General features: G+C 43.1%; 1 protein-coding gene across 5 annotated transcripts in view; it reads left to right on the forward strand.

Annotated features, from left to right (window-relative positions):
* Positions 1–24,663, forward strand: part of EIF4ENIF1 (eukaryotic translation initiation factor 4E nuclear import factor 1) — a 60,100-nt gene extending 35,437 nt beyond the window's left edge. For all 5 annotated transcript variants that reach the window (XM_089653270.1, XM_089653268.1, XM_089653272.1 and 2 more), the window contains 6 exons: positions 5,850–5,986; positions 6,072–6,159; positions 10,238–10,364; positions 10,773–11,102; positions 20,511–20,663; positions 23,951–24,663. In XM_089653270.1, the coding sequence (XP_089509396.1) occupies positions 5,850–5,986; positions 6,072–6,159; positions 10,238–10,364; positions 10,773–11,102; positions 20,511–20,663; positions 23,951–24,159 (1,044 nt within the window). In that variant the 3' untranslated portion in view covers positions 24,160–24,663. The remainder of the gene's footprint in view (positions 1–5,849; positions 5,987–6,071; positions 6,160–10,237; positions 10,365–10,772; positions 11,103–20,510; positions 20,664–23,950) is intronic.
* The last annotated feature ends 1,179 nt before the right edge of the window (positions 24,664–25,842 follow it).

A 25,842-nucleotide genomic window follows, 5' to 3' on the forward strand; every position in this document is an offset into this window, starting at 1 on the left:
TAAGAAAAGACCAGAAGCAGGGGTCCGGGAACGCCAATACCAAGCAACATCACAAACCCAGACTAGCCGGGGGGAGTGTGGGAAAAGCATGCGTCAACCACAGCTCCCATATTTTAAAAAAAAATTCTGTTTGGGAGTCATTACAGATACTCGACATCTGTTCATTGAGTCCCTGAAGAGGGACAGACGGGGTTTTCCATGCCTGAGCAATTGTTCTAGTGGCTGACGAGAACAAATCGGAAGCCAACTTCTGCTGGTGAGCCAACAGGCCTGGTATGGGACAATGACGCCAAGCAGTGATGTTGCAATAGGGGCACAATTATGTAGTTCCAGCAGCACTCAGAACGGAACGTCCCAGGAAGCATGCAACAGACAGTGGGGTGGTCTGGCTCACCTGATGATACTTGGTTACATTTAGACACCCCTAGACCTCCCTGGAGTCTATGCACAAAGTGTATTTCTGGAGCACCTGTTGGCCCAGATAAATCGCATAATCCTTGCCTGAATCAACCGAAGGAAATGAGGAACCCGCACTGGGAGAGTGTGAAAATAGTACAATTTAGGCAGGATGGTAATTTTCACTGAATTAACCCGTCCTATCCAAGACTGGTGTGGCAATTGCCAGGAGTGCATAAGATAGGACACAGAGTGAATCAATGGATAATTCGCAGCAAACAACGAGCCATAGGTGGGGGTCAAGCAAATGCCTAGGTATTCAAGTTTAGAGGAATCCCATTTGTAAGGGTAGTGGGATTATAGGTGTGAAACCAAATCTGAGGTCAAAGTAATTGAGAGTGACAGTCTTATCCAAATTAATATGGAGGCCTGAAATAGAGGAGGAACGTGCAAGAAACTGTTGCAAATTTGGGAGCGTCGTCAGGATTGAATCAAGAGGGCATAGTCCCAAAAAGGTTCAACTTGAATTCTTGTCCCGCATATGGAACACTTGGTATATTTCAATCGGCCTGGAGCGCTAAAGCCAGCGGCTCAAGCGCCAGGGCAAAGAGGGACAGGGCATCCCTGTCTCGTCCCTCACCAAATAGGAAAGGGATCTGAGAAATATCCAGCGTATTTAGCCAAAGGGGAAGAATACAAGGCTTGAATCCAAGAGAGCAAATATAGTCCCCAATGAGATGGCACAAACTGCAGATATTCCCAGGATGGAGAATCAAAAGCTTTGTCTACTGACAGAATTTCGGGATTTTCCGCTGTTGTATAAGGTGGACCACTATGAACGTTATTACCCGCCTGCCTCCCAGGGACAAAACAGACTTTGTCCCTGTGGACCAGACTACACAAATATTTATTGATACGAAGATTAAGGATCTTGCCCAATATCTTCAGATCTTCATTAAAAAGAGAAATGGGCCGAAAGGCTTGCGGTTCCTGCACATCATCTGTCTTGGGAATTATTTGAGATATGAGCTCTGAGCACGTCCGGAGATGGCAAAGAGCCCTGTCGTAACTCATTGAAATAATCTGCCAAGACTGGCACCAACAGGGTCACAAATTTCTTTTAATAGAGACTGAAAAGCCGTCAGGACCTGGGGCCTGGGTGGACCATAGATTTGATAGTGTGAAGCACTTCCAATACAGTTACACCGGCGTTGAGGGCCATCTGCGCCCCTTAGGACAATCCAGGAAGTCGGAGAACACCTCTGCCTGAGCCACAGGGAAGGGATCTGGTTTAGTGTAAAGGTGTGAAAGGAAGTCTGCGAAATGGGAAACAATCTACTGGGGATTGGAAGTACAGCCAGCCGCAGGAAGTCTCAATTGGATTGGTTTGTGGGCTTTCCCCACAGAATTGTTTCCTGTCCAGCATCAGACCCGGCTTATTAGCTCAGGAATAATTTGTTTGGTCTAACACAGGGTTCGTTCAGCCTCCAAAGAAACAAGTAGGTCCAACTCTGCAGCCAGAGCGTTCCGCGTGTGTTTGTGCCGCAGATGGGAGTGACTTCTACCGAGCATCCACAGAGGCCAGTAGAGAATGAAGATCCAAAAGACTGCACTCCTGCTTCCAAGCAGCTGCCAGCTCTATGTGACCCCTCACCGTGGCTTTATGCACCTCCCACAAGGGCACTGCTGAAGAGACAGATCCCGAGTTTTCTGCAAAGTATGTATGTAAGATTCTATTTGTTGGCAGGTAACCTGAGTGGTCAATAAAGATTTGTTAATGCGCCAGTGAAAGGGGCGCTGTACCGACCCTAAGAGGGCAAGGAGTAGAAACACGGGAGCGTGGTCCAACCAGGGCGAGGAGGGGATAAATATCCGCCTGAGCAAGGAAAGCTGTTGGACATGCATAAATACGTGGTCAATTCTGCAGAAACTGTCATGGGGATTTGAGTAGAATGTAAAGTTGGGTGAAGTTTTCCCCCAAACGTCTGCCAGCCCTGCCGTCTGCAAGAGAGTGCATACGTTTCTCTAGCATGTGAGAAGCGGATGCCCCCAAGCATGGCACCTATCCAAAGTAACATTTGCACCATCATTTCCCGACACTCCAAGGGTCTTCTTTTGGGAGATTCAAAGATGAGAAAAAAATTTTATGCTGAAAGCAATTGGGGACGTAGTAAGACACAAAAGTAACCTCCTGGTCCCAGAGGGTGCACTGTAGGAGCAAGTACCTGCCCGTGGGGTCTGCTATATTCTGAGCAGACTAAGGGGAGATTGCGTTTGAAAGCACAACCCGTCATTTTTCCGGAGCCGAGGCCATGTAAAAAGTGGTAATAATGAGGCGAAAGATACCGTGGGGCGGAGGACTGGGAGAACCTGGTTTCCTGCAAACATACGTCAATTTTGTTGCGATTTGAGGTGATGAAAAACTTTAGACCGCCTCTAAGGCGAATTGAAGCCTTGAATATTTTGTGCATGTACTTTCAAGAGGAATGAGGCCATGGTGGGATCGGCGTAGCACGCTTGGCAGAAGAAGCCTAAGTCGGCCAACAATTTCCACTTCCAGGGACGGTCGGACCATGGCGCCACGAAACCCTGCATAAAACAAAAACTGAAGGACCAGAAAAGAAAACAAGGAAAGAAAAGACATAAGGAGTAAGTACAATAGCAGTCGTATCACACCAATGGGGAAGTGCATCCTACACTTGAAGGATACCAGTTGGGGGGTGGCTCTGCCACCAGACACATGGCTACAAATGAACACATCAAAAACATAAGCCCTCAGGGGTCAAAAAGGCAATCACAACATAATGGAGTCCCACAGTAATAAAGGTATGAGTCCCCGGAAGTGGGTACGTCCACAGAAACCTCCCCATTGGAAACCAGCTAAGCTTAGGGGCCCAACCCCCTCCAGGGGATGACTACAGGTTGCTGTGGTACCCAAACACAGCTCAGGTGGTCCCCTACCCAACTTTCCAGTAGGACCGACATTCTGGCACCCAACTAGGGCCTGCCTGAGCCAACCTCCCTCCCGGGAGCCTGAGGGAACTATCTGCCCATTCCACTAACGGGAACCGAACCATTGTCCCCTGGACCTGTGGCAGGCTGCAATGGCAAAAAGTCATAGACCTCAAGTCCAGGAGGTGACCCCAGCCCCCCCCCACCCCAAAGATGTAACCCAAGGGAGCTGTCCAGACCAGGCCCAATCCTGGAACACTATCAAACTAGGAATGCCTAGAAATGCACCTTTCTTGTAAAGAGCATTTTCTCTTGTATTGCACAAGGACAGTGGCCTACCGAAGTGTCTGTTATGGAACAGGCATGCCCATGGCTCCATGAGCATGCTTGTTTAATTGTTCCTAGTAACAATTTCTCACATTTCAATTTTAGGCCAATTCCACCAGATATGTGAGAATTTTTCCTTGACCATGACAGTATCTCCAACAGAGGGGTGATATTTGATTGGAGATTGCAAGTTCTTGTTCTACTTACCATTGAATTAAGTTTTTAAAATTGTTCTGGAGATTTTAGGGCTTCTGATGAAGTATTTTACAAGTTCAGTATCTTTTATGGTTTGTCTCTCATGTAATGTTACTTCTAGTTCTTGCTACCATTTTTACTTGGATATGATGGTATTATAGATTCTGCCTGTGTTTAAGTATACCATAAATTGGCAAAATACAGTGGTTTATAGTCACTTGAGAATACAACCGATCCTTTAAGACAGTGGTCTCCATACTATGGCCTGGGAGCCAGATGTGACCCTTTGCTTGCCCTTATCTGGCCTGTGAGGCACCATTCCACCAACTGACACCAATGATGGGGCACCATTCTACCAGCTGACACAATCAATGAGGTACTATTCTTCTCTTAAAAAAACAATTTGAGTAATGGGGTACTATTCCTCCCATTAAAACCAATGATGGGACACTGATGCCAGTCATTTTCTACCTCCACTGGCCACAGTCCAGCCCCCCCTAAACACCAAGGGACAGTAAACTGGCCCTTTTGCTTGGAAAGTTTAGAGACCCCTGCTCTAAGATGGATTCCCTGCTGCATGCAATGGTTGAGGCAAAGAAAAGTGGTACATTTGCCTATGTCTCTACTCCTCTAACAATGTGTATCCCAATTTGACACAACTCCTGTGCATATGCAATCCCTAATTCTGTTCATTACAGCTTTCTAGTTTCAACATGTCCCATTCTGTCCATTGCAAAAAAGCTCTTTCCCTTTTGGCTTGGGCAGGAGTAGATTTAGATGTGTGGGGCATTTGAGGCACTTTTCATTCACTTGGGCTTGCCACCTGTCAATCACAGCATGTTGGGTTGTTTTTGCCGTGGGTGTGAAGCAGTGTGACCACGACATGTCTGCTGTATTTGGAGCCTAATCCTTGCTAGATTTTTGCCATTTGTGTCCCATAGGGGAGATTTCCCCTAATTTCCTTTCCCATAGCCAAAACAAAGTGAGAGAAGTCCTGAACTATATGAATAAAGTGTGAGCATTAAAAAAAAAAAAACTCTCCTTCATGCTGCAGCATTGGTGGGATGCTATAGCTGTTCCATGTTGGTGCTGACTGACAGCTGGGCAATCGCTGCTGATTGATCCATTCTTCTCGGAATGGAGAAAAGACTATTCTCAATCACACAGCAGGCTGGATCCCAACAATATGGAGTGACTCTGTGCTTTCCTCACAGTAGGCATTGGCCTACTATAAGCTGACTGGGGCACTCCTGTGTCCCAGAAGAGAAAAGAAAAAAAAAAAAGCTTTGGCCATGCTTCCTAAGAAGGAATTTACAGGCAAGGAAAAACCACCTTGGAAACCAAGACACAAGACCCTCTGCTCTGTGGTCACTTATTGCTTACTTTAAAAAAAACAAAAAAACAAAAAAAAACCTACATACCCACTCTGTCCTACACACCCATTCTGTCCTAACTAGCCTGTAGAGGAAAAAAATGTTTACTTGCCTATCCCCTGGGTTCTGCAGTCCAGTCATGTGATCAGCTCCTAGCACTGGCGTCAAGGTAGAGCAGTGAAAGTTAACAGGTGCTCCATAGTAAGCCTTTGGTTAATATCACCATTCAGGCTTTGCTGCTGCTGTTGGCGATCTTTTCTCTCTTCTGAAGCCCGTACTGGGAACCGATCACGTGACTGGACCAGAGTACCCAGGTAATACGCAAGTATACACATTTCCTCTAACAAGTTTAGTATATGACTTAGAATGAGGCTGGAAACGGGTATAAATTAGGTTTAGGCTGGAATGGCTGTTGACACGCTTCTTTTATAGGATGTTAATTTCATAACTCTTTAGGCTTTCTGTATCTTTGGAATTACTGTGAAATTCACATGTCCAAAATGATCAAACTTGTGTGGGTTTTTATGTGCGTATATATTTTATACTGTGTGTTTGATATTTTTAACCCAAGTTTGTGACTGGTTTCCTTTTTTAATATGTTAACAGATTAGTTCACTGGAAATGCAACAAGCTGTAATGGATGGTTTAGTGCCACCTGAACTAGCTTTCCAAGCTGCTAACTACTTTCACCCAGTCTATGGCAAAATGCAAATGGACAAACACAGGGATGGTTTCCGTAACAGGTTGGTGTAATTGTTTAATCATTATTAATGGGTATGATGAATCTTGTCCTGACCAATGGTGGCTTTTTTTTTTTTTTGTTTGCAGACCGCAGCAAAGGCTAAATAAATCTCCAGTAGGCAATCTACGAGGGTCATCTGTGTCTCCAGGTCCTAATGCCCCTGTAACCAGTATGGTAAGTACTGGGCCATGAGTGAATAATCTTAATGCAAGTAATACAAGAATATAAAAAAAATGCTGTCCATCTAAAGAGACTTAAGTTTTTGTGACATCTAGGTCCAGTAACTTGCTGCCTTACATCAGATCGGGTTTTGTCATTCAGTCGGGTCTCTGCATAATCCTTGGCTGTGTTGCTTACCACACTGGAGTTTCACTTGTGCTACTCTTGAAACGACCATCTGTGCACCAAATACTGAGAATGAGACTGCCGCACACAAATGTCAGTACTGTATATAAATTGGTTTATCCCAAAATCAACCACAGCAGTAGTTACCACCTGGTTATTGTCCCTACATGTTTAACGCAATAGGGATTTAAGTGATTTATTTACACACGAGAATATTTGAATGTTTGTCGGGGGTTGTGCGGTGTGTGTGTGTGTGGGGGTTTTTTGTTTGTTTTTTTTGGTATGTGGTGTGTTTTTTGTTTGTTTGTTTTTTGTTCTCTTTTGTTTTTAGTCTGCAGTCTTCAGGCAGGGACTACTGCTGTGGCGAATAGTGGAATAAAACTGACGTTTTCCATGTGTGGTGGTTTTTCATTTCTTCTGAATGATTTCTTTAAAATGAGGCTTGTGACATGAGATTCAAATTTTAAAAATAACTAAAGCTAAATTTTGGTGGATTTACTTTCCTTTTTGCAGCTATGGGACAGTAAGTGAAGGGGAAAAAATTTCCAATATGTGGAATAACCTTCACAGGCCAAAGCTCTCCCTTGCTTTATCCAAAAATTTTTTTTCTTCATTTCTTATTTAAGGACTTGTTGACTGGTAATATGTATTACTGTAACGAGTGTTGCATATGCTAAGATAATGCAGTCTTATACAGCTTTAGTAGTACCCGTACACAATAAGGCGAATTAACCTCTGATGCACAAGTGCTGGAAAGTGTCATGACACCTAATAGTAAAGTACTGCTGTGTTGAGAAAAGGGGTAAATGTCTTTCCACTTGTGGTTGCTATACTCTATTTCACCACATCTGTATCTTGATGTAAACAGGTTGAAGGCATCATGCTGAGTATAGGAACAGCTAACTTGTTACACTTTTTGACCCCAGAGCAGATAAATTGTAATCCTGAGGAACCACAGAAGGCCAGCTCCTATGGTGGCAAATGGAAAGATCTGAATGAATCTGCCAGTCTTGCCCTGGAGGCAGTCTCTAATTTGTCTTAAATGGGAACTACTTGTTGTTTTTTTTTTTTTTTGTTTTTTTTTTATGGTTTCAAAAATTGTATTCCCAGCATGCCAGGAATGTCAGCTATCACATTTGCTTGTGCTCTCAATCAGACTGTCAAATGGCTGGTGTCATAACTGATCACATGCGCCATAACATGGCAGTTACATATCAGAGGCTAAGATGGCAGCTTCCTTGACTGAAAAGGAAGGGAGGGTTTAGTTCGGCTTTAAAATGCTTACCCTTTACCAAAAGACCGGACAAGAAAACACCCAGAATACCCCAAGCTTAGGAGGATATTAAATATCTGCTATACCTCAAATTTATGTTCACTGCTGCTACATTAAAAAAATCAATAAACCATAAAATGGAATAAGATGACTCGAATACAAAAGTAGTACTGTTACAAAATAAGCCAACTTAAACACCATGAATAAATGATAAATTATAAAGTCCAAATATATATCCAAACTTTCAGCCCCTCCAGATTCTCCCTTGCCTATAGGATAAGATTCTTATCACACGGAATTGGCCCAGGAGAAAGTGGTACTTGGGACATATGTAAGTTCATGGTAGATACTCTACCTGGAACTTGCAGGAAGGAAGGGATAAGAAGCTGAGCTACTCAGGAATAAGTTGACCTGATCTCCTAGGCATAACTTCATGTTTGCCAATTTTCCATGCTGGGAATATGCATGGAAGAGTCTGTCACTCTAGGCAGTCAGCAGCATAATCTGGGAGAATATGCCCTTTTCCCAGAACCGTTGTGTTCTCCTCCTGGTGGGGGGAGCTGTCCCCTCCAGGAGAACAGTGATTACTGCCAGCAACTATAATAGCTGCTAGCAATAATTGCAAGTAAAATCTGACAGGCTGGTTGTACCCAAGTTAATAAACTTTGGGTACACGAAGCCTATACATACATACATACATACATACATACATCGAATTTCAGCAGGGACCGGCCAAGATTCAAACAGTCTATGGCTGACTTTAGTTACAATAATCAAATGCAATGTACTTGAGCTGATAACACAAACCATTCATTCTAATTTATCTCTAGCACTGTGAATGTTTGATGAGTGGGTTTAGTAGAGGATAAAAGTGAACCCATACAGTAATTCAATTAAGGCAAATTCAGTCTGCTCGCATACCTGCAAGCCAATTAATAAAATGAGTTTTGGATGTGTGGTTTACAGCTACATTGATAAAGACACTTTAAACTTTTAATATTGCTATTCATGAGAAGCATCAGCTGATGTGAACCATGTCCCTTGCAAAAGAGCTCAATGAAGACGTAGTAGTTGATTTCCATAAGACTGGAAAGGGATACAAATCAATCTGTGTTTAGGCATCCATCGGTCAACACACATTGGCTAAAAATGGAGACCTTTTTAGTACTGTTTACAGTAACCAGCCAAGATGATGCCCAAGGAACAATGCATAGTCCTCCATGAGGTAAAGAACCCATGAATAACAGGTGTGTGTGTGTGTCCGTCCAGCCCTTTCTCCATGATGTTCTGCCATGGGAAGCCTGCCTGCCAAGGGCACCTTTGGTAAATTGTAACGATCCTACGAAAATGTTTTGTGAACTGTGAAACCATTTTGAGTTGTTTTGGAAGCATACTCTGCACTATGGTGCAAAAAGGGCATAGCATCACAACAAAACCATATCCCAGTGGTGAAGTCTGGTGAAGGGGAACATCATAATTTGGGCTTGCTTCACTGCCTGATGGCCTGGACCACTTGCGAGCATCCGATTCCAAGATTTACCAAAATGTCATAAACAATGTTTGGGTGACTGTTTTGCCAGCTGAAGCTTTGTAGAAGTTGGATAGCGGGACAATAACCCTAAGCATTAAAGTAAAACTCAGACTGGCTTCAGAAAAAAGAAAATGTGCCTTTTCAGAGAGGCCATACCTTAACTTCAGAGATGCTGTGGAATGACCTCCAAGGTAACTATTCAAACTGTCTTCTACTACAGCCAAATATTTCAAATTTGACTCCTCATTCCAGAGCACCTGCTGCTATGTTTTTATGCATTGTAGATGCAAACAGGGCTAAGCGACCCAACTATGCATAAAAACACAGGACGTGGGGTGCAAAAAAATGGCAGTAGGTGCTCTGGACTGATAAGTCAAAATTTTAAATATTTGGCTGTAGCTAGAGGTAGTTTGTTCACCGACTGGATGGAGAGTGGTAAAATGAGTGTCTGCAGCGCACAGTGAAGCATTGTGGAGATTCCTTGCAAGCTTGGGGCTGAATTTCTGAGTTGGGGATTGTCAGGATCAATGGTGTTCTCCAATGTTAAGCAATACAAGCAGATACTTATGCTGTACTATCAGGGAGGTGTGTGATTGGCCAGATTTTATTCTGTAGCAGGAAAAACATCCCCAAACATGCAGCCAATATATTCAATGTTAAGAAAAATGAGAAGTGATGGTTTAGCCCCCACAGAACCCAATCTTATCATGGAGTCTGTCTGGAATTACATAAGATGAGAGGTTTTGAGGCAGCCTGCATCCACAGATCTATGGTTAGTTCTGCAAGATGTTTGGAACAACCTAACTGTTGAGTTCTTTTAAAAACACTGTGTACCAAAATCTTTGCTGTGGTGTGTGTTTTTTTTCGTTTTTTTTTTTTTTTTTTTTTTTTTTTTTTGCTCGTTCATTCACTTTTCATTTTTAAGTGAACTACTAACACTACTGTTTCTGAAATGTTTCTGATTCTTGATTTACAGCATTTTATTCCACACCTGCCTAAAAATGTAGCTCCATACTGTGTATATATTCTATATTTTAACTGCACTAGCACAGTCTAGACTTAAAGTTTGTTTTTTGTTTTGGTTTTTTGCCTTTCTTTTGTAGCTGTCTCCATCCTTTACACCTACCTCAGTGATCCGCAAAATGTACGAAAGCAAAGAGAAGAGCAAAGATGACCCTTTGGTAAAACAGAACATCCAGGGGAAAGAAGAGGGGCGAAGAGGACAAGAAGGTAATTAAATCAGTCACAAAGAATCTAAATCTACTCTGCAAAAGTCAGTCAGAAGTTGCCTTGTAGCAGTACAGTGACCTTATTGCTGTACTGCACATAGCCTGTAGCAGAACTGTGGTGAGGACCCAGTAGGTCCACCCACTACAGGGCTCCTGGTGGAAGCTACAGGGCAGTGGATACATGACCAGTCGCACAGCACAAGGAGAGTGCAGCAGTGACCAGTCTTATAAGCAACGTGCTGGTGCTGTTTTATGCTACTCGATACAGTGCTGCTGTAGAGGAAATGGTTGACAGATTTCCAATAAGAATATATAGGCCTCTTGTAATTACAGTATTTGTTTAGCCCAGATTTAAGCATTTTCTGTCTGTTAGCTGTTAGGACTCAGGTGTCTTGGTTTATTTTTACAGATGGAGAATTAACTAGTCCAGTATCTGACCATGTCCGAGGCACTTCTCCCCCAGTGCTGGGACAAAGATTTCCAACATCTCAACGTTCTGGATGCACCCCACCATTACCCCACCAGAATCGCTACACCAAAGACCAGGACTATCGACCCAAATCCTCAGGGAGGCAAACTCCTACTTTGGCATCACCAGTGCCTGGAGCTTCCTTCCTGCGACCTCTCCAAGTACCTGTTGTGCCGGTTGTTCGACCATCCCATCAGTTGCATCCAGGGTTGGTGCAAAAAATGCTGGCGCAGGGAGTTCCACCACAACATCTCTCCCTCTTACAGGCAGGTTAGTAGTTTGTGTAGGGGTTTTTTATTTATTTTATTTTTTTTCTCCCCTTGAGGACAGCTCTTGCTGCTTTCCTGTTCTTAAAATAAAACCCACAATTTGCTGGCCACAAAACAGCATGGCTTTACTGAGGGCAGATCACGTCAAAATATTCTAAAGTTGACTATCACTGTTTTGGACCAGGGTGGTGCTGTTCACATAGCCTGTCTTGACTTTAGATGTTTGTACAACTTTACCAGATTATGTGAAACTATATCAAACTAGGACTTAACCCTAGGGTGGTTCAGTGGATATGCAATTGGCTAAAGGATAAATACCAGTGTGTGGTTGTAAATGGGGTTCAATTGGGCAGTGAGCAAATGGAATTCTGTTTTTTTCCACTGCATGACCACCCTGGGATGCATCAATGTAGGGATAACCAGCAGGAAGGAGGTCCTGATTCTTCTATGTAGACCTTTAGTTGGATCTCATTTAGAATTGTGTCCGGTTCTAGAGACCTCGCTAAGATTTTGACAAGATAATGAGTCCAGAAATGGGCAACAAAATCGGTAAAAGGGCTAAAGGGAAAAAGCATCAGGAGAGACTTCAAGAACTTAAGATGTAGAGTCTGCAGGAAATAAGGGAAAGGGAAAACATGATTGAAACACTTGTCAAATGATCTACAAAATGAGGGTCATGACTTCAAACAGGAGGAAAGTTCAAAACTAATCTTAGAAAACATTTTACTGAAAGAGTACTTAATGCTTGAAATAGACTTCCAGCAAAGATAGTCCGTCAACAGGAAGTGGTTTCAAACATGCTTGGCACAAACCTAGCTCTATACTTGGACAAAAGGGCAGACTCTGTGGACCACTTGGTCTTTTTTTGATGTCACTCTTCTGTGTTTCTATACTGACTGGTGGTATTTGTGTGCATGCTCAAATCCACTGCACGGTTGCTGGGATAACTGACTGTGTAGAGAAGGTTCTGCTAAAGGTGTTAAGCTTTTGTGTTCAGCACTTGGGGCGGACTTGTTTGGACTCCCACTGTATCCCCTCTGCCATGTGTGTTGTGTGCTATATGTGAGGGAAGGGGGGGGGAGAAAAACAGTACCAATATCCCTTCACTCCATCCTCCCTCTGCTCACTAATTATGCCAGTGGGTCTGGGGCAAAATTTCTGCTTGTTTGAAGGACCCATCCCTGATATTATGACTCCCTGTGATCGTCTGGTGCTCTGTATCACTCCTGTCTTTTAAGCAGGGATGATGTTTCCTTTTCTGGAATCGGAAATGGAGAAACTTGCCACTCTTGGAATCATCACAACATGACAGGCTCAAAGATACCATTTCTGTCCTTGTTAGTAAGGTGCATTCCTGTTGTAACTTTAGAGAAGACTGATGAAGTCTCGAGATTAAGAGTATAGGTTCTAAAAAGGTTGCAAAACCACCCAAAACTTTGCCTATGCACTCTGCAGCTGAAGTTTAATGTGCGAACTGGGCTCACCACATGAGTGTCAGATCTCCCAAAGCTTTTTTTCTCAATAATACCCATGGAAGAAATGTTTGGCAGAAGGTGTGTGGGTGTTTGTGGTTGTGTTTTTTTTTTTTTTTTTTTGTTTTTTTTTTGTTTTGTTTTTTTGGGGGGGGGGGGGTCGCGCCTGCTATTGGCGGATTCTAAGCCCTTGATGGTTTTTGGCCTTTATAGACTCTGTAGACCTAGAGATTTGAATAGGTCTTCAGGGCTTCATTTATTGGCCCTGCCCTTCAACCTGTGATTGCTTTTGTGGAAATCCTGAGACTTTCATGGTATGGACCAGATTTATGTTCCGGGACTCTGGTTCCATTGTTGGATCCTTCTGTTAAGCATCAAACTCTTTACTTTCTATTGTGTGGACAGTCTTAGAAACTCCCTTTAAACAGATGTCCAGGGTAAGCCTTTTGTCTAGTCAGATTTGACTGGATCCTGTGGTTCAAGCGCTAGGCTGTGTAGCTGGTTGTTCAGAAAAGTAACCTCCTAGGCATGTTTTGTGGTCAGTAATGATCCTTTTTTTAGTTTGTGGGTCTGCCATTTGGCTTATCCACTGCTGCTCTGGTGGTGGTTCTGGTTTTCACTCAAGGCTCACTTCTGTACACTGGATAGCACTTGCTGTGTGCCCAATTTCTCTCCAGACCTCTGCTACTTTGCTTAATGTCTGCATGAAACAAATGGACTTGACGATTTCATACTTTTTTTTTTTTTTTTTTTTTTTTTTTTCCCTTTCAACTCCAACCACCTTATTTGGTGGATTTCTAGCCAAACTTTGCAATCGGAAGTAGTTTTGCATTGATTGTGAGAATCTCCCAAGTTAGTGGAACAGTTTGTTGGGCTGGGTGGGAGCCCTGGGAATGTTGTTCTTTCTAGGAACAGTGTCTTCACAGGACCCTAAACTGCCAATAAACATTCTAGAGCTCATGGCCTTTTAACTGTCCCTTCAACATTGAATGTTGCTGCTTTGGAGATTCACAGGCTCAGTCAAACGGCATCATGCCTTACATCCACGGCTGCCGATAGGGGGTACCACTGGGCCTTCTGTAGGGGGCCTGGGCACACAGTGGGGCCCGGAGAGCAGGGGGATTGGTAAGGGTAGAATTACAAAACAATGCACTGTTTGCCCGCCGGCTGGAGGGAGGGAGACGCACACACGCTCTGTTAGCTGTGCTCAGACTGTTACCCCTTACTTTCTCATCCATGACTCACCCACTTCCAGTTTCTTATCCTGCTCACTCCTTCCTCCACTCCTTCCTCCTAGTGTTGCGGTAATGCTCCGATCACCTTCTCAGTCTCATTGATTGTGCCTCAGTCCTTCCTTTCTGCACTTCTCATACAATCTCATCTTTCCTGTCTCTCTCGTACCAGTGCTCCAACTGCCCGGCCTGTATTTTTTCTTATCCGCTTTCTCCCCCAGTGCTCAGTCTCCCTGACAGTGACAGCCCATCAGCTGCGTTCCCATGGGATGACGAATTTACTGTTATACCATTCCACATATGCCTTTTTATCTTGTCCCAGTGCAGCTTAGTGTGCTTTTATGATGCTGGGCTTCCCACTCCTCTCCCCCTTAACCATTTACTAACTGATCTAGTTGAAGCAGTAGTAAACTCTGCTGTCTTTTTATTATACCTATAGTAGGGCTTGCCTGTAGGTACAGTTAATATTTCCTAAACGTGCACGTTTAAGAAACCTATACATGTGTAGCAGCTGGTGATGCTAATGATGCATGTGCATGCCATCCATAGAGAGAACTGTGCTGCGACCATGACTCCCAACACGCATGCATGGGAGTGACCTCATTGCAGCTTAGCCATTCAATTGGCCACAGCCTAAGCCTTTTTTTTTTTTTTTTTTTTTTTAAAGTCCGTCATAATGCTTTTTCACCAGAGCCCATCCCTCCTTCCTGATAGTGTTAACAAAAATAGACAAAATCTAATTAGGTACTTGGGCAGCTGCAGTCTGAACCCCTCCTTCACACAGCCAGTCAGTGAGAAGATGCAGCGGCTGTATGAACAGAGCCACAGGTCCTAATTTGACAAGTGTGCAAGTGTGGGCAAGTGGCCACAAATGCACACTGTGTTCAGGGCCGTACACCTGCATCCACACGCCTGTCAAATTAGGACCTGCGGTGTTCGTACAGTTCCAGTTGGCCCCAGGCGCATAAACCACTGATTCCCACTGTAAAAGCCACAGCACCCATGTGAATGAACCCCAGACCTCATCCACAAAGAGCTTTATTAACTCTGTAGAGATGTATCTTTTAGATGTAGCAGGAATTATGTAAGTTTATCACATGTCTGTCTGCTAATGATTCATGTATTTTTAGTGAAATATCACTGATTTTCTTGGAGGGGCCCTGTCAGGTAGCGTGTACGGGGCGCCGCGATTTTCTATCAGCAGCCTTGCCTACATCAGGCAAAGTACAAGTCAGGCAGCAGAGAAGAAAGTGGAATTGACTCAGACTTGGATGGAGCATTGTTTAAGCTCTGATTGCAGTAGACATTTTCAGGTGTATAAAATTGGCATTTAGACATCCTCAGCTGTTGGCATCTGGATAAAGGAGACAGAAAACAAAATGGATCCAGTTAAAAGGTTGTGTATGATTTTATTAAAAAAAAAAAAACCAAAAAAACTTTCCAGCAACTTGTACCCGGCATGGGTAAGTACAGGACAAAAAACACATGTGGCTTAGGCTGTGAGATACAGATGCAAGATTTCAGTGTCTATCCTGTATACTTTCTAAATGGTTCATAGACTGCTACCGTCTACAATTAACTTAAGACCTCCTACTCTCTAGCTCCCTGGTCTCCTCCTCCCATGCCTGACTCCAGGACCTCTCCAGGGCTACCCCAATCTATCAGACTATCACCTACCCTCCTCACCTTTAGGCGCAACCTGAAAACCCATCTCTTTATGGAAGCCTACCCCGCCCTCGCCTAACTACTGATCTCCTCCTACCACTCCATCCCCCACAGCTATTTCCTCCTGTACCACTATCCCCTCCCTCCTAGATTGTAAGCTCCAAGGAGCAGGGCCTTCGTGTATTGTCTCATGTACTGTCTCCCACTCTAATGTACAGCGCTGCGCAAACATTTTGGTGCTACATAAATACTGTATAAGTGCACTTAATATTGATCTACTTTTGACTATATAAAGGCTGCATGCACACAAGCGTGTGGGGTTTTTTTTTTTTTTACAGTTTATGTAAAAAGGGCGAAAAAGCTGTTAGCGTTTTTTTTCTGCTGGATAAATGCTCCAAAAAAATACAAAAACCATTTTTCTTCTGCTCCTAGACTTCAAAGCTCACAAAATGCTAATAGCCTAAAGTAGTGTGCATGGACACATAGGCTAACGCTGTTCAGCTTCTAGGAGCTTAAAAAAAAAAACGCTAGTGTGCATGGAGCCCAAACATGCCAAAATGGACTACAAATCCTAGCAATCCCATTAGATGTAATTGGAAGGCTTCAGAGTTTGGGTAGTAGAAACTATACCCTTAAGCTGGTCCTTTGCTGAGAGGTTCCAAAAGTTGTACCAATGGGAGACCTTATGGATTTTCACTGTAAACACACTAAAACCCTTGGGCCTGGGTTCACACTGATGCGGTCTGGAATTCGCAGCGTTTTCTGTGCGAATTCCGCACTGCATCAGAATCGCACCCCATTCATGCGAACCGCTGCAAGTGTGCATGTTAACAGTCCCAAAATCGGTGTGGAATCGGATCGCATAGGTGTGAATACCCATGCGATCCATTTCTAATGCGGGCCCAAAAAAGGGTCCTGCACCTTTTTTTTTTTTTTTTTTTTTTTTTTTTTTTTTTTTTTTTTTTTTTTTTTTTTTTTGTGCGATTTGAGCCATGCATAGTGTGTGGCTCAAATCACACCGCACACAATTCGCATGTGATTTGCACAGGAATGCGGTGCCGTTCCTGTGCAAATTACATGCGATGTGCCACACCACATGAACGTGAACCTAGCCTAAGGGTTTTAATGAATTGGAAATCCAAACTATAACCTAGAATGATCCTCTGTGCATATCAAACAAAGAGCTGTCCATGTAAGACTGGCTAGACAGTAAAAATGGTTTTTATAATTCTTTTTGTCACATAATCCAAGTTTGGTGATAGTGGCAATTTTGAGTTGCAGTCCAAGGCATAATTAAATAGTATTAGCAACCTTTAGGAGAGGTGAACCGTGATTATTTTTAATCTGGTGAAATAGAGTTCCTTTTTTTAAATTTGATTTTAGAAGTTTATATACTTTGGCATATTTGTGTACTTAAGTTGATCATAGATGACAGCAGTCCATGAACTGAAAATGCCCTACTAAAAATTACTAATGATTTACGAACTGCTAAAACCAATGGCCACTACTCCATACTCTTAATACTTGACCTCTCTGCGGCTTTTGATACTCTTGACATCCCCTCAAAAAAAAAAACTCCACTCTCTTTGCTCCGAGACTCTGCTCTCTCCTGGTTTTCCTCCTACCTATCGCAGCGCTCCTTAAGCGTTGCCTATAACTCTGTCTCCTCACTACTCCCTCTTTCTGTAGGGGTCCCTCACAGTTCTGTCCTTTTGGACCCCTTCTCTTCATCTACACCTCCTCCCTTGTTCACTTGATAACCTCCCATGACTTTAAGTACCATCTCTATGCCGATGACACACAAATCTATCACTCTACTCCTCGCCTCATCACTTCAGTCTCCTCCTCGCATTACATTCTACTAAGTGAGGAAGTGGAGTGACATCCATGCTGATATATCAAACGAACTCTTGCTAAACCTGAGCTCATACTATTTCCTCCAGCCCGTGCCTCCTCCCCTGACTTCTCCAAGATCAGTAATACAACAAGCAGTTCCTCCCCTCATGCCAGGGTACTAGGTGGAATGCTAGACTCCCATCTGTCCTTTCAGCCCCAAATCCAGTCACTGTCCAAATTTTGTAGACTTCACCTCTGCAACATCTCCAAGATACGCACGGTCTTAGGCAGGCCATAGACGGGCCGTTTATCGGCTGAATTTTTGGCCGATTAAATGAAAAATCGGTTGGCCCTGTTGCCGATGCCACCCATGTCCACGAAAAACGGCCGTTTTTCGTGTATTTTACAGCATGACCGATTAAAAATAAATGAGAGATCCGCGAAAAATGGGCAACGGGCTGGCCTAACGAACGGTGTGATTATCGGCCGATTTTTCGTGCAGACAAAAATTTGGCCGATAAACGTCCCATCTATGGGCTGCATAAACCTCGGAAACCACTAAGCAGCTTATTGGCGTACCTCATCGCAGGCTATCCCCTCTTCAGTGTATCATGAATTTTGCTGCTAGACTCCTCTACCCTACTAACCGTTCTGTATCTGCCTTCCGTCTCTGCCAATCCCTCCATTGGCTTCTCATTTCCCAATGAATAAAATTCAAAACATTAACAATAACGTAATAAGATTGGAGATGTAATTTGGGGCAGAGTTATAAACGGCTTGTCTCCAAATATCACCCAAACGTCCTCTCTGCTCCTCTCACAGCCTCCTCTTCTCTATCTCCCTTGTCTCCTCCCATGCTCGTTTCCAGGACTTCTCCCGAACCTCTCCCATCCTCTGGAACTCTACCCCAATTTATCAGACGATCGCCTACTTTTAGGCGATCTCTGAAAACCTATCTCTTCAGGGAAGACTATCCTGCCTTCAGCTAATAATGGAATCTTAGATTCCTCTCATAAGTTCATGCCCCACATTTATTACCTTTTGTACCACCAGCCCCTCCCTCTTAGATTGTAAGCTCCAAGGAGCAGGGCCCTCCTAACTCTCTTGTATGGAACTGTATCGTTGCTGTATTGTCTCCCTTTATACAGGATTAATATAGCACCAACAGTTTGCTCAGTGCTTTACAATATAATAACTAGTTAAAAGTATTCAAAACGTATACTAAATGGTGTGAAGCTGTTGCTCATTAACTGGCAGATGCTGGTGTGGCACTATCGGGTCTCAATCAGTGATGCATGGATCTGTTTTTCCATGCCTTGTAGCATAAAAACCTTCAGTTACCAATCTGGGCAGGCTTGACTAAGAAAACGCCCTTAACATGTGTTGCTGTGCCCTCACCCTGATGCACACAAGTGTTCCCCTTTGTACTTCTCCTGGCTGCACTTTTAGGTCAGGAGTTTTGAGCAGGTTCTTTCTGTACAGCAGTGGGGTCTCACATCTGCTGTTGTCACTAGTACAGATGTGTTGGCCTGAATCTGCAGGAGGTGCCTGCAGGAACAGTTTTACAACTTACCATGGATTCTCATTAATGGATGCAAGTCGACTTTCTAGCATCTTTGGACTGAGACACCACGCAGAAGTAAATTTACTGTTGTGATTGGTGAAGAGATCACACTCCTTGATCCAGACAGCAGAGATTTTTCAGGACCTTTGTTGCAGATGGGGGACAAGGAGCAATTGTGTGGCTGTTAGCATTATGGTTCATCAAGCTAAATGGGGGATCTCTGGACCCAGTGATTGACCTAAGCTTTCGTGTGTGTCTCCATGGAGTTGCCACACAACATTCCAATGATTCTTGTGGCACCAAAATGGCCCAGAATGGTTTGATTCTTTCTTTGACATACCAGTTCTCTGACTTCTGGCAAATTCCCCTTGGCATTTTCTGGATTGTTTAAATTTTCTGTCTCAAGGGCCAGTCTACCATCCTGTTTCTCTGTCCCTCAGGACTTGGGCTGTCAAGCCTCTGTATTTGGCAGGCCTGGCTGTTATCAGGTTTGCTTAACTTGAAGTTCCCTCAAGGGGAACATTTTGGCCTTTTGGCTATCCCTTTTAATACATTCTTTTTGGCCTCTTTTTCCCTAGTAAAGGCCATTTGTCTAGGTGTAGATAAATGAGACTAAGGGCCTGTGACTCGGGGCCTACTGGTTCAACAAACTGGACAGGTTTGTCTCCAGGTACAGGGATCTCACCACAAAGCCAAGACATGCTGGTAGGTTAATTGGATCCTGTCTAAATTGGCCCTAATATGTGTGTGTATGTATGACTGTGAGTTAGGGACCTTAGATTGTATGCCCCTTGAGGGTTTGGGACTGATGTGAATGTACAATATATATGTGTAAAGTGCTGCGTAAATTGACGGCGCTATAGAAGTACCTGAAGAAATTAAAAAAAAAAAAAAAAAAGCCAGAGCATCCGCTGCTTCTGTTGTTGTAAATCAGGGTGTAATGATATATCTTTCCAGTCCCAAAAGTCCTTTGTGTTATGGGATTGATTTGGAAGGCAAGCTGGGGATAGCCCAGGCATTTGATACTACAGAGTGTCAGATGATTGTGTGGGGACAAGATCAGTATGATCTGGAAAGCCAAGGACTGACTTACCAGTGTGTGCCAGTCACTGGTTTTAAAGGCATGACTGAAAGCCAGGAGGGTCAAAGACACCTCCTGTATAGACTTCACTCTTACAAAGTAGGAATATGTTTCAAAGTGAGGCAGTCTGATCAGGTGTTCTGCTCTTAAAAGAAAACAAATGGCGGGGTGTTTTTTTTTTTTTTTTTTTTTTTTTTTTTTTTTTTTTTTTTTTGTGTCGTCCCCCCCCCCCCCCCGAAAACTGATCTTATCCTTTACCTTGACAATATCTGACTATTTTTATTATTGCTACTGACCAGTGTGCAGAAGAAAAGCCTTTCCTGTTTTAACTGCATCTGACATTACTCTTAGTTGGCACTGCACATGAACACTGCCACCTGAAAATTATCCTTAAATCTGATGTGAACATCATTCTTAAACACAATATGGTCTATAAAATTCCCACAGCAAGTGTGGGTTTTTCACACTGCCAGAATTCAGCTTTAAGCATTCTTCTGAAACTTGATGCGTGTTTTTGTTTCCTGGTTTTATTAACTTTTTTTTTTTTTAATTTCCTAAGGACTACTACCTCCTGGTATTGATTTGTCTGCTCTTCACGCTCTTTCACCATCTGTCCTTGGTCAACCCTTTTACCCACTGGCACCTACAGGACATCCACTTCTCAATCAGCGCCCTGCAAACCCTCTACAACTTGCAATGATGCAGCGGCAAGGTATTAACTTTTTTATTTTTTTATTTTTTTTTTTATGAAAAACCGTGAATATTCAGATGTGGAACGTTTAAAGTGTTAGTAAAGTATCTTGTTTAAAAACTGGTTCCCCTGCAGGGTAATGTCATAATCAGCCAGTATGTACTCCATACCATCACATTAAGACCATCTTGCCTTTTAAAGCAGATCTCTCCAACAGTGCCCTGTCACTGCTGAAGGGGCTTCCATCTTCAACCGGTCTTCCCTTACAGGTTGTGGCATAGTGCTCTGAATGGATGGCACGCTTAAGTGTGCCTTTCATTCAGAGCTCAGTGAACATGTGCTGTGATGTCACCTGTTGCTACAAATGTGAATATCTCTTAAACGGTGCACGTTTGGGTAAGCCTATATGGCTTACCTGTAGGTAACGTTAAAACGCAGACTACCACTTTAACATGGCAAAAAGCTGACATTTTACTTTTATCACACAATTTTTACAGTGCAGCTAAGTTGTTGTGATAGGTGGACAGTCTGAGTGCCATAACTTAATTTTTTTTTTTTTTTGTGAAATTTAAAAAAAAAACAAAACTTTTTTTATCAACTTCAAGTCCGGACACTTTCACCCCCTTCCTGTCCAGGCCAATCTTCAGCTTTCAGTGCTATCCCACTTTGAATGACAATTGCGTGGTCATGCAACATTGTACCTGGTATTAATTTCTTGGCTTTTTTTGAGAAGGATAAAACTTTCATTTATATAGCAAAAAAATAAAAATCCCAGTGGTGAAAAAATAAAAATCCCAGTGGTGAATAAATACCACCAAGTGAAGTTCCAAAATTTTGAAATGTGTTTCTTATAAAACTTTGCAAATCTTTCTCCACAAATCTTAGCCAAAATGTATTCAGCTATCCTTTTTTAGTAAAAAAAAAAAAAAAAAATAGCCCAAATTGGTTTATAACCAAAAATTAAAATAAACAATATAATTTTTCAAAAAATTTTTAAAACAGGTCACCCTAGCAGTACAGTGTCACCATAGTGACACTACTAATTGTGGGGGGTGATTTTTTATTTTTTTTTTACACTGATTGCTTTTAAGCCTTTATGGGTGTAAAAGCAATCATTTCCCCTCTCTGGCTGCATTCTTGCAGCCATTGAGAAATACCGTGAGAGCTGTGATTGTTCACAGCTTGTACAATGTGACTTCTGTGATCGTAGATTTCACAAGTAATAAGCAATGTCGGGAAGTGACATCTTGCTTACTACTATTCATGTGATCACTGATAGGTCCCGTACAGTGATCATGTGATCACTGACTGGCCACTGTGTGAGGTCTCGATCAGTGTTTGGACACAGCGGGCAGTGGATCGCGGTGCCATGTGCTCCCTGGGAGCTCGCACAAGCAGGCAATGCGGGTGCTGTTTATAAACGGCAACCCGCTTCGGCACTGCTCCTGTCCGGCCGTTTTATTTACATGGGCCAGATGGGAATTGGTTAAGTAATACAGGTGAAACGCGAAAAATTAGAATATAGTACAAAAGTTAATTTATTTCAGTAATGCAACTTAAAAGGTGAAACTTGTATATGAGATGGACTCATTACATGCAAAGCAAGATAGTTCAAGCCGTGATTTGTCATAATTGTGGTGATTATGGCTTACAGCTCATGAAAACCCCAAATCCACAATCTCAGAAAATTAGAATATTACATGCAATCAATAAAAGGATTGTACATAGAACAATATCTGACCTCTGAAAAGTATAAGCATGCATATGTACTTGGTTTGGGCCCCTTTTTCAGCAATTACTGCCTCAATGCGGCGTGGCATGGAAGCTATCAGCCTGTGGCACTGCTGAGGTGTTATGGAAGACCAGGATGCTTCAATAGCGGCCTTCTGCATTGTTCGGTCTCATGTGTCTCATCTTTCTCTTGGCAATGCCCCATAGATTCTCTATGGGGTTCAGGTCAGGTGAGTTTGCTGGCCAATCAAGCACAGTAATCCCAAGGTCATTGAACCAGGTTTTGGTGCTTTTGGCAGTGTGGGCAGGTGCCAAGTCCTGCTGGAAAAGGAAGTCAGCATCCCCATAAAGCTCGTCTGCTGAAGGAAGCATGAAGTGCTTCAAAATCTCCTGGTAGATGGCTGCGTTGACCCTGGACTTAATGAACCAGAGTGGACTAACACCAGCAGATAACATGGCTCCCCAAATCAACACAGACCGTGGAAACTTCACACTGGATTTCAAGCATCTTGCAGTGTATTCCTCTCCATTCTTCCTCCATACTCTGGGTCCTTGGTTTCCAAATGAGATGCAAACGTTGCTCTCATCAGAAAAGAGGACTTTGGACCACTGAGCAACAGACCAGGTCTGTTTTTCTTTAGCCCAGGTAAGACTCTTCTGAAGTTGTTTATTGTTCAGGAGCGGCTTGACAAGAGGAATACGACATTTGAAGCCCATGTCCAGGATCCGTCTGTGTGTGGTGGCTCTTGATGCACTGACTCCAGCCTCAGTCCACTCCTTGTGAAAGTCCCCAACACTTTTAAATGGCCTTTTCCTGACAATCCTCTGCAGGCTGCGGTCATCCCTGCTGCTTGTGCACCTTTTTCTTCCACACTTTTCCCTTCCACATAACTTTTCTATTAATGTGCTTTGATACAGCACTTTGGGAACATCCAACTTCTTTTGCAATTAGCTTTTGAGGCTTTCGCTCCTTATGGAGGGTGTCAATGATGGTGTCAGGTCAGCAGTCTTTCCCATGATTGTGATTCCTACTGAACCAGACTGAGAGACCATTTAAAGGCTCAGGAACCCTTTTGCAGGTGTTATGGCTTAATTAACTGATTAGAGTGTGACACTTTGAGCCTAGAATATTGCACCTTTTCACAATATTCTAATTTTCTGAGATTGTGGATTTGGGGTTTTCATGAGCTGTAAGCCATAATCACAATTATGACAAATCACGGCTTGAACTATCTTGCTTTGCATGTAATGAGTCTCTCTTCTATATTAGTTTCACCTTTTAAGTTTCATTATTGAAATAAATGAAAAATTATAATATCGTGCAAAAGTTTGAGTTTTACCTGTACATTAAATTCTCATCACGTGTCCTGCAGGAAGCAAGCGAGCACTTGAGAACTGCAGATTCTCTTTATGAATCCTTACCCTAGTCAGTGGCTAACTGCTAAACGTTCTGCAAGGAGAATTCTTGATTGTGATGTCACTAGCTTGTACTACCTGAGGCTTTCAGGTCTCCATAGTAATGTGAATACATTGCATGAACCCAAAAGAACATGGTTTATTATGTATTTGTATTTCAGGATCTGGCACACACAACTTCTCTGGCATGCACGCTGCTTCTCAAGGTTTGTCAAACCGGCCCAATGTGCATATGATGGATCAACGTCCTCAGAGGAGTTCTTCCCCGGTGGGACTTGCTAAATGGTTTGGATCTGATGTTCTTCAACAACCCTTGCCGTCTATGCCTGCTAAAGTGATCAGTGTGGATGAACTGGAGTACAGACAGTGAAGTGGAGCTAAATTATCTGGTGATGGTGGACCGTCTGATCCCTTCCAGGCAGAGAATGGCTGGTGTCTTGTACCCAGAGACCCATCTACTCAACTCTGTTTTTGTTTAAATTTGGGCTGTGAAGTAGAGTATGCTTCCCCTTATCTGCTTAATACCAGCGCAGAGTCTGGTGAAGGAGGAATCATCTCTTGCCCAGGAAGCCTTTTCGGAAGGGGCACTTTATTTTTTATTTTATATTTTTTTGACCTAGCAGCGTGCTGAGGGGTAACAGAGAATGGCCTTCATGCAATGAACTTTTGTGTACAGACTTGTATAAAGGTTTTTTTTTTTTGTTTGGTTTTTTTTCTTCTTTTGTGTATATACTCACATTTAGAATAGTTTTTGGTTTAGCTAGCTGTACAGATGCAAAAAAGCTGAATCTGTTTTGCCACTTACAGTCTGGGCTCTCCCTTTAATTTGTACATTTCGCTTTTCTTTCAATTAAATCTGCATATGCCAACGGAATGAGTTCTGATGGTTATTATATGGTGGTGCTTGAGTTGTCAGATTTGTTGGGAAATTAGATTGGGCAGAATTCGCACCAGTTTGCCCTGCAGGGTCTACTTAGGAGTGCCATCTGGCTACCATGTAAGCTAGCATGATCTGCATATCAAATGCTTTATTTTGCACATGGTTGTAGTTGTCCAGGAGGTAGCCTCTTTGTAACAACTTGGGATAGAAAATTGTGCTGCTTTTTGATCTAGCATTTGCCAGTATAGGTAACCACACCCTGAATGCTGGGTGGGGAGGCTGGGGCCTGGTGTAGGTTGCGGTACTGTGGGATATTAAAGGCCAAGTTAAACTTTTTTAGAACCTGTTCCAGCTTCTGCCCCTTACCCCCCCCCCCCAATCGCCCCCTCCCTGTGATAGTGGGTGCAGGTAGAAGAACCCCTACCTGCTGTCACTTTTTTAAAAAGTCTGTGTGGGGCTCCACCCACCCACACAGGCTTGTTTATTCATTTACAGGAATCTGCTGCAGTGGCAGATGGTACTTGTCATTCATTCAGACGGGCTTCTAGCTTTATTGGGCTTCAGGGGTGCTGATGAGCAACCTTAGTCCACTGATATGTCCTCGGCTTTCAAACAAAGCTCATACAGAGATATTGGCTGAAAGCTGGAGGATGTGTGTGCAGGAGCCTACATTGCACCCAGGGTCTATGGATCGTGGGTGCAATACTTCCGAGGCTCCTGCAGGAAAAATGTAAGTGTGTGTGTGTGTATAAAATGTTATGTATAATGAAATGATTGGACAAAAACACCATTGTGCTCTATAAACTCAGGGCCCATTTGTACCGTACTTGTCACACTTGTACCATAATTGTCCAGGTGGACATTGAAAGCTTGATGTCACAGGTGGCACTTTTGTTATCCAGAAAACAATTTCTTTAGCATTCATTGAGGGATGCAGTAATTTATTCACTGTTCAGTTATATTGCTGCCTAGAATATTTGGCCAAAATTAATACCAGCCTGGTATAATTCCTACCAGCATGCTTTAGTGTTAGCCTTTTAATCAGCAGAATAGCTAGCAAAAATCTTTTTATTTTTTTTGGTTACCTCTACAAGTTGCTTGAGCTAGTCACTATAAATAGCTATCCAAATCAGCGGTAGCCTTAGACACCATATCGGGACCTTGCAGGGCTTG

The sequence above is a fragment of the Staurois parvus genome, unplaced genomic scaffold (genome assembly GCF_062004578.1).
Source record: "Staurois parvus isolate SC_StPar_1 unplaced genomic scaffold, SC_StPar_1.0 ptg000704l, whole genome shotgun sequence".
NCBI lineage: Eukaryota > Metazoa > Chordata > Amphibia > Anura > Ranidae > Staurois > Staurois parvus.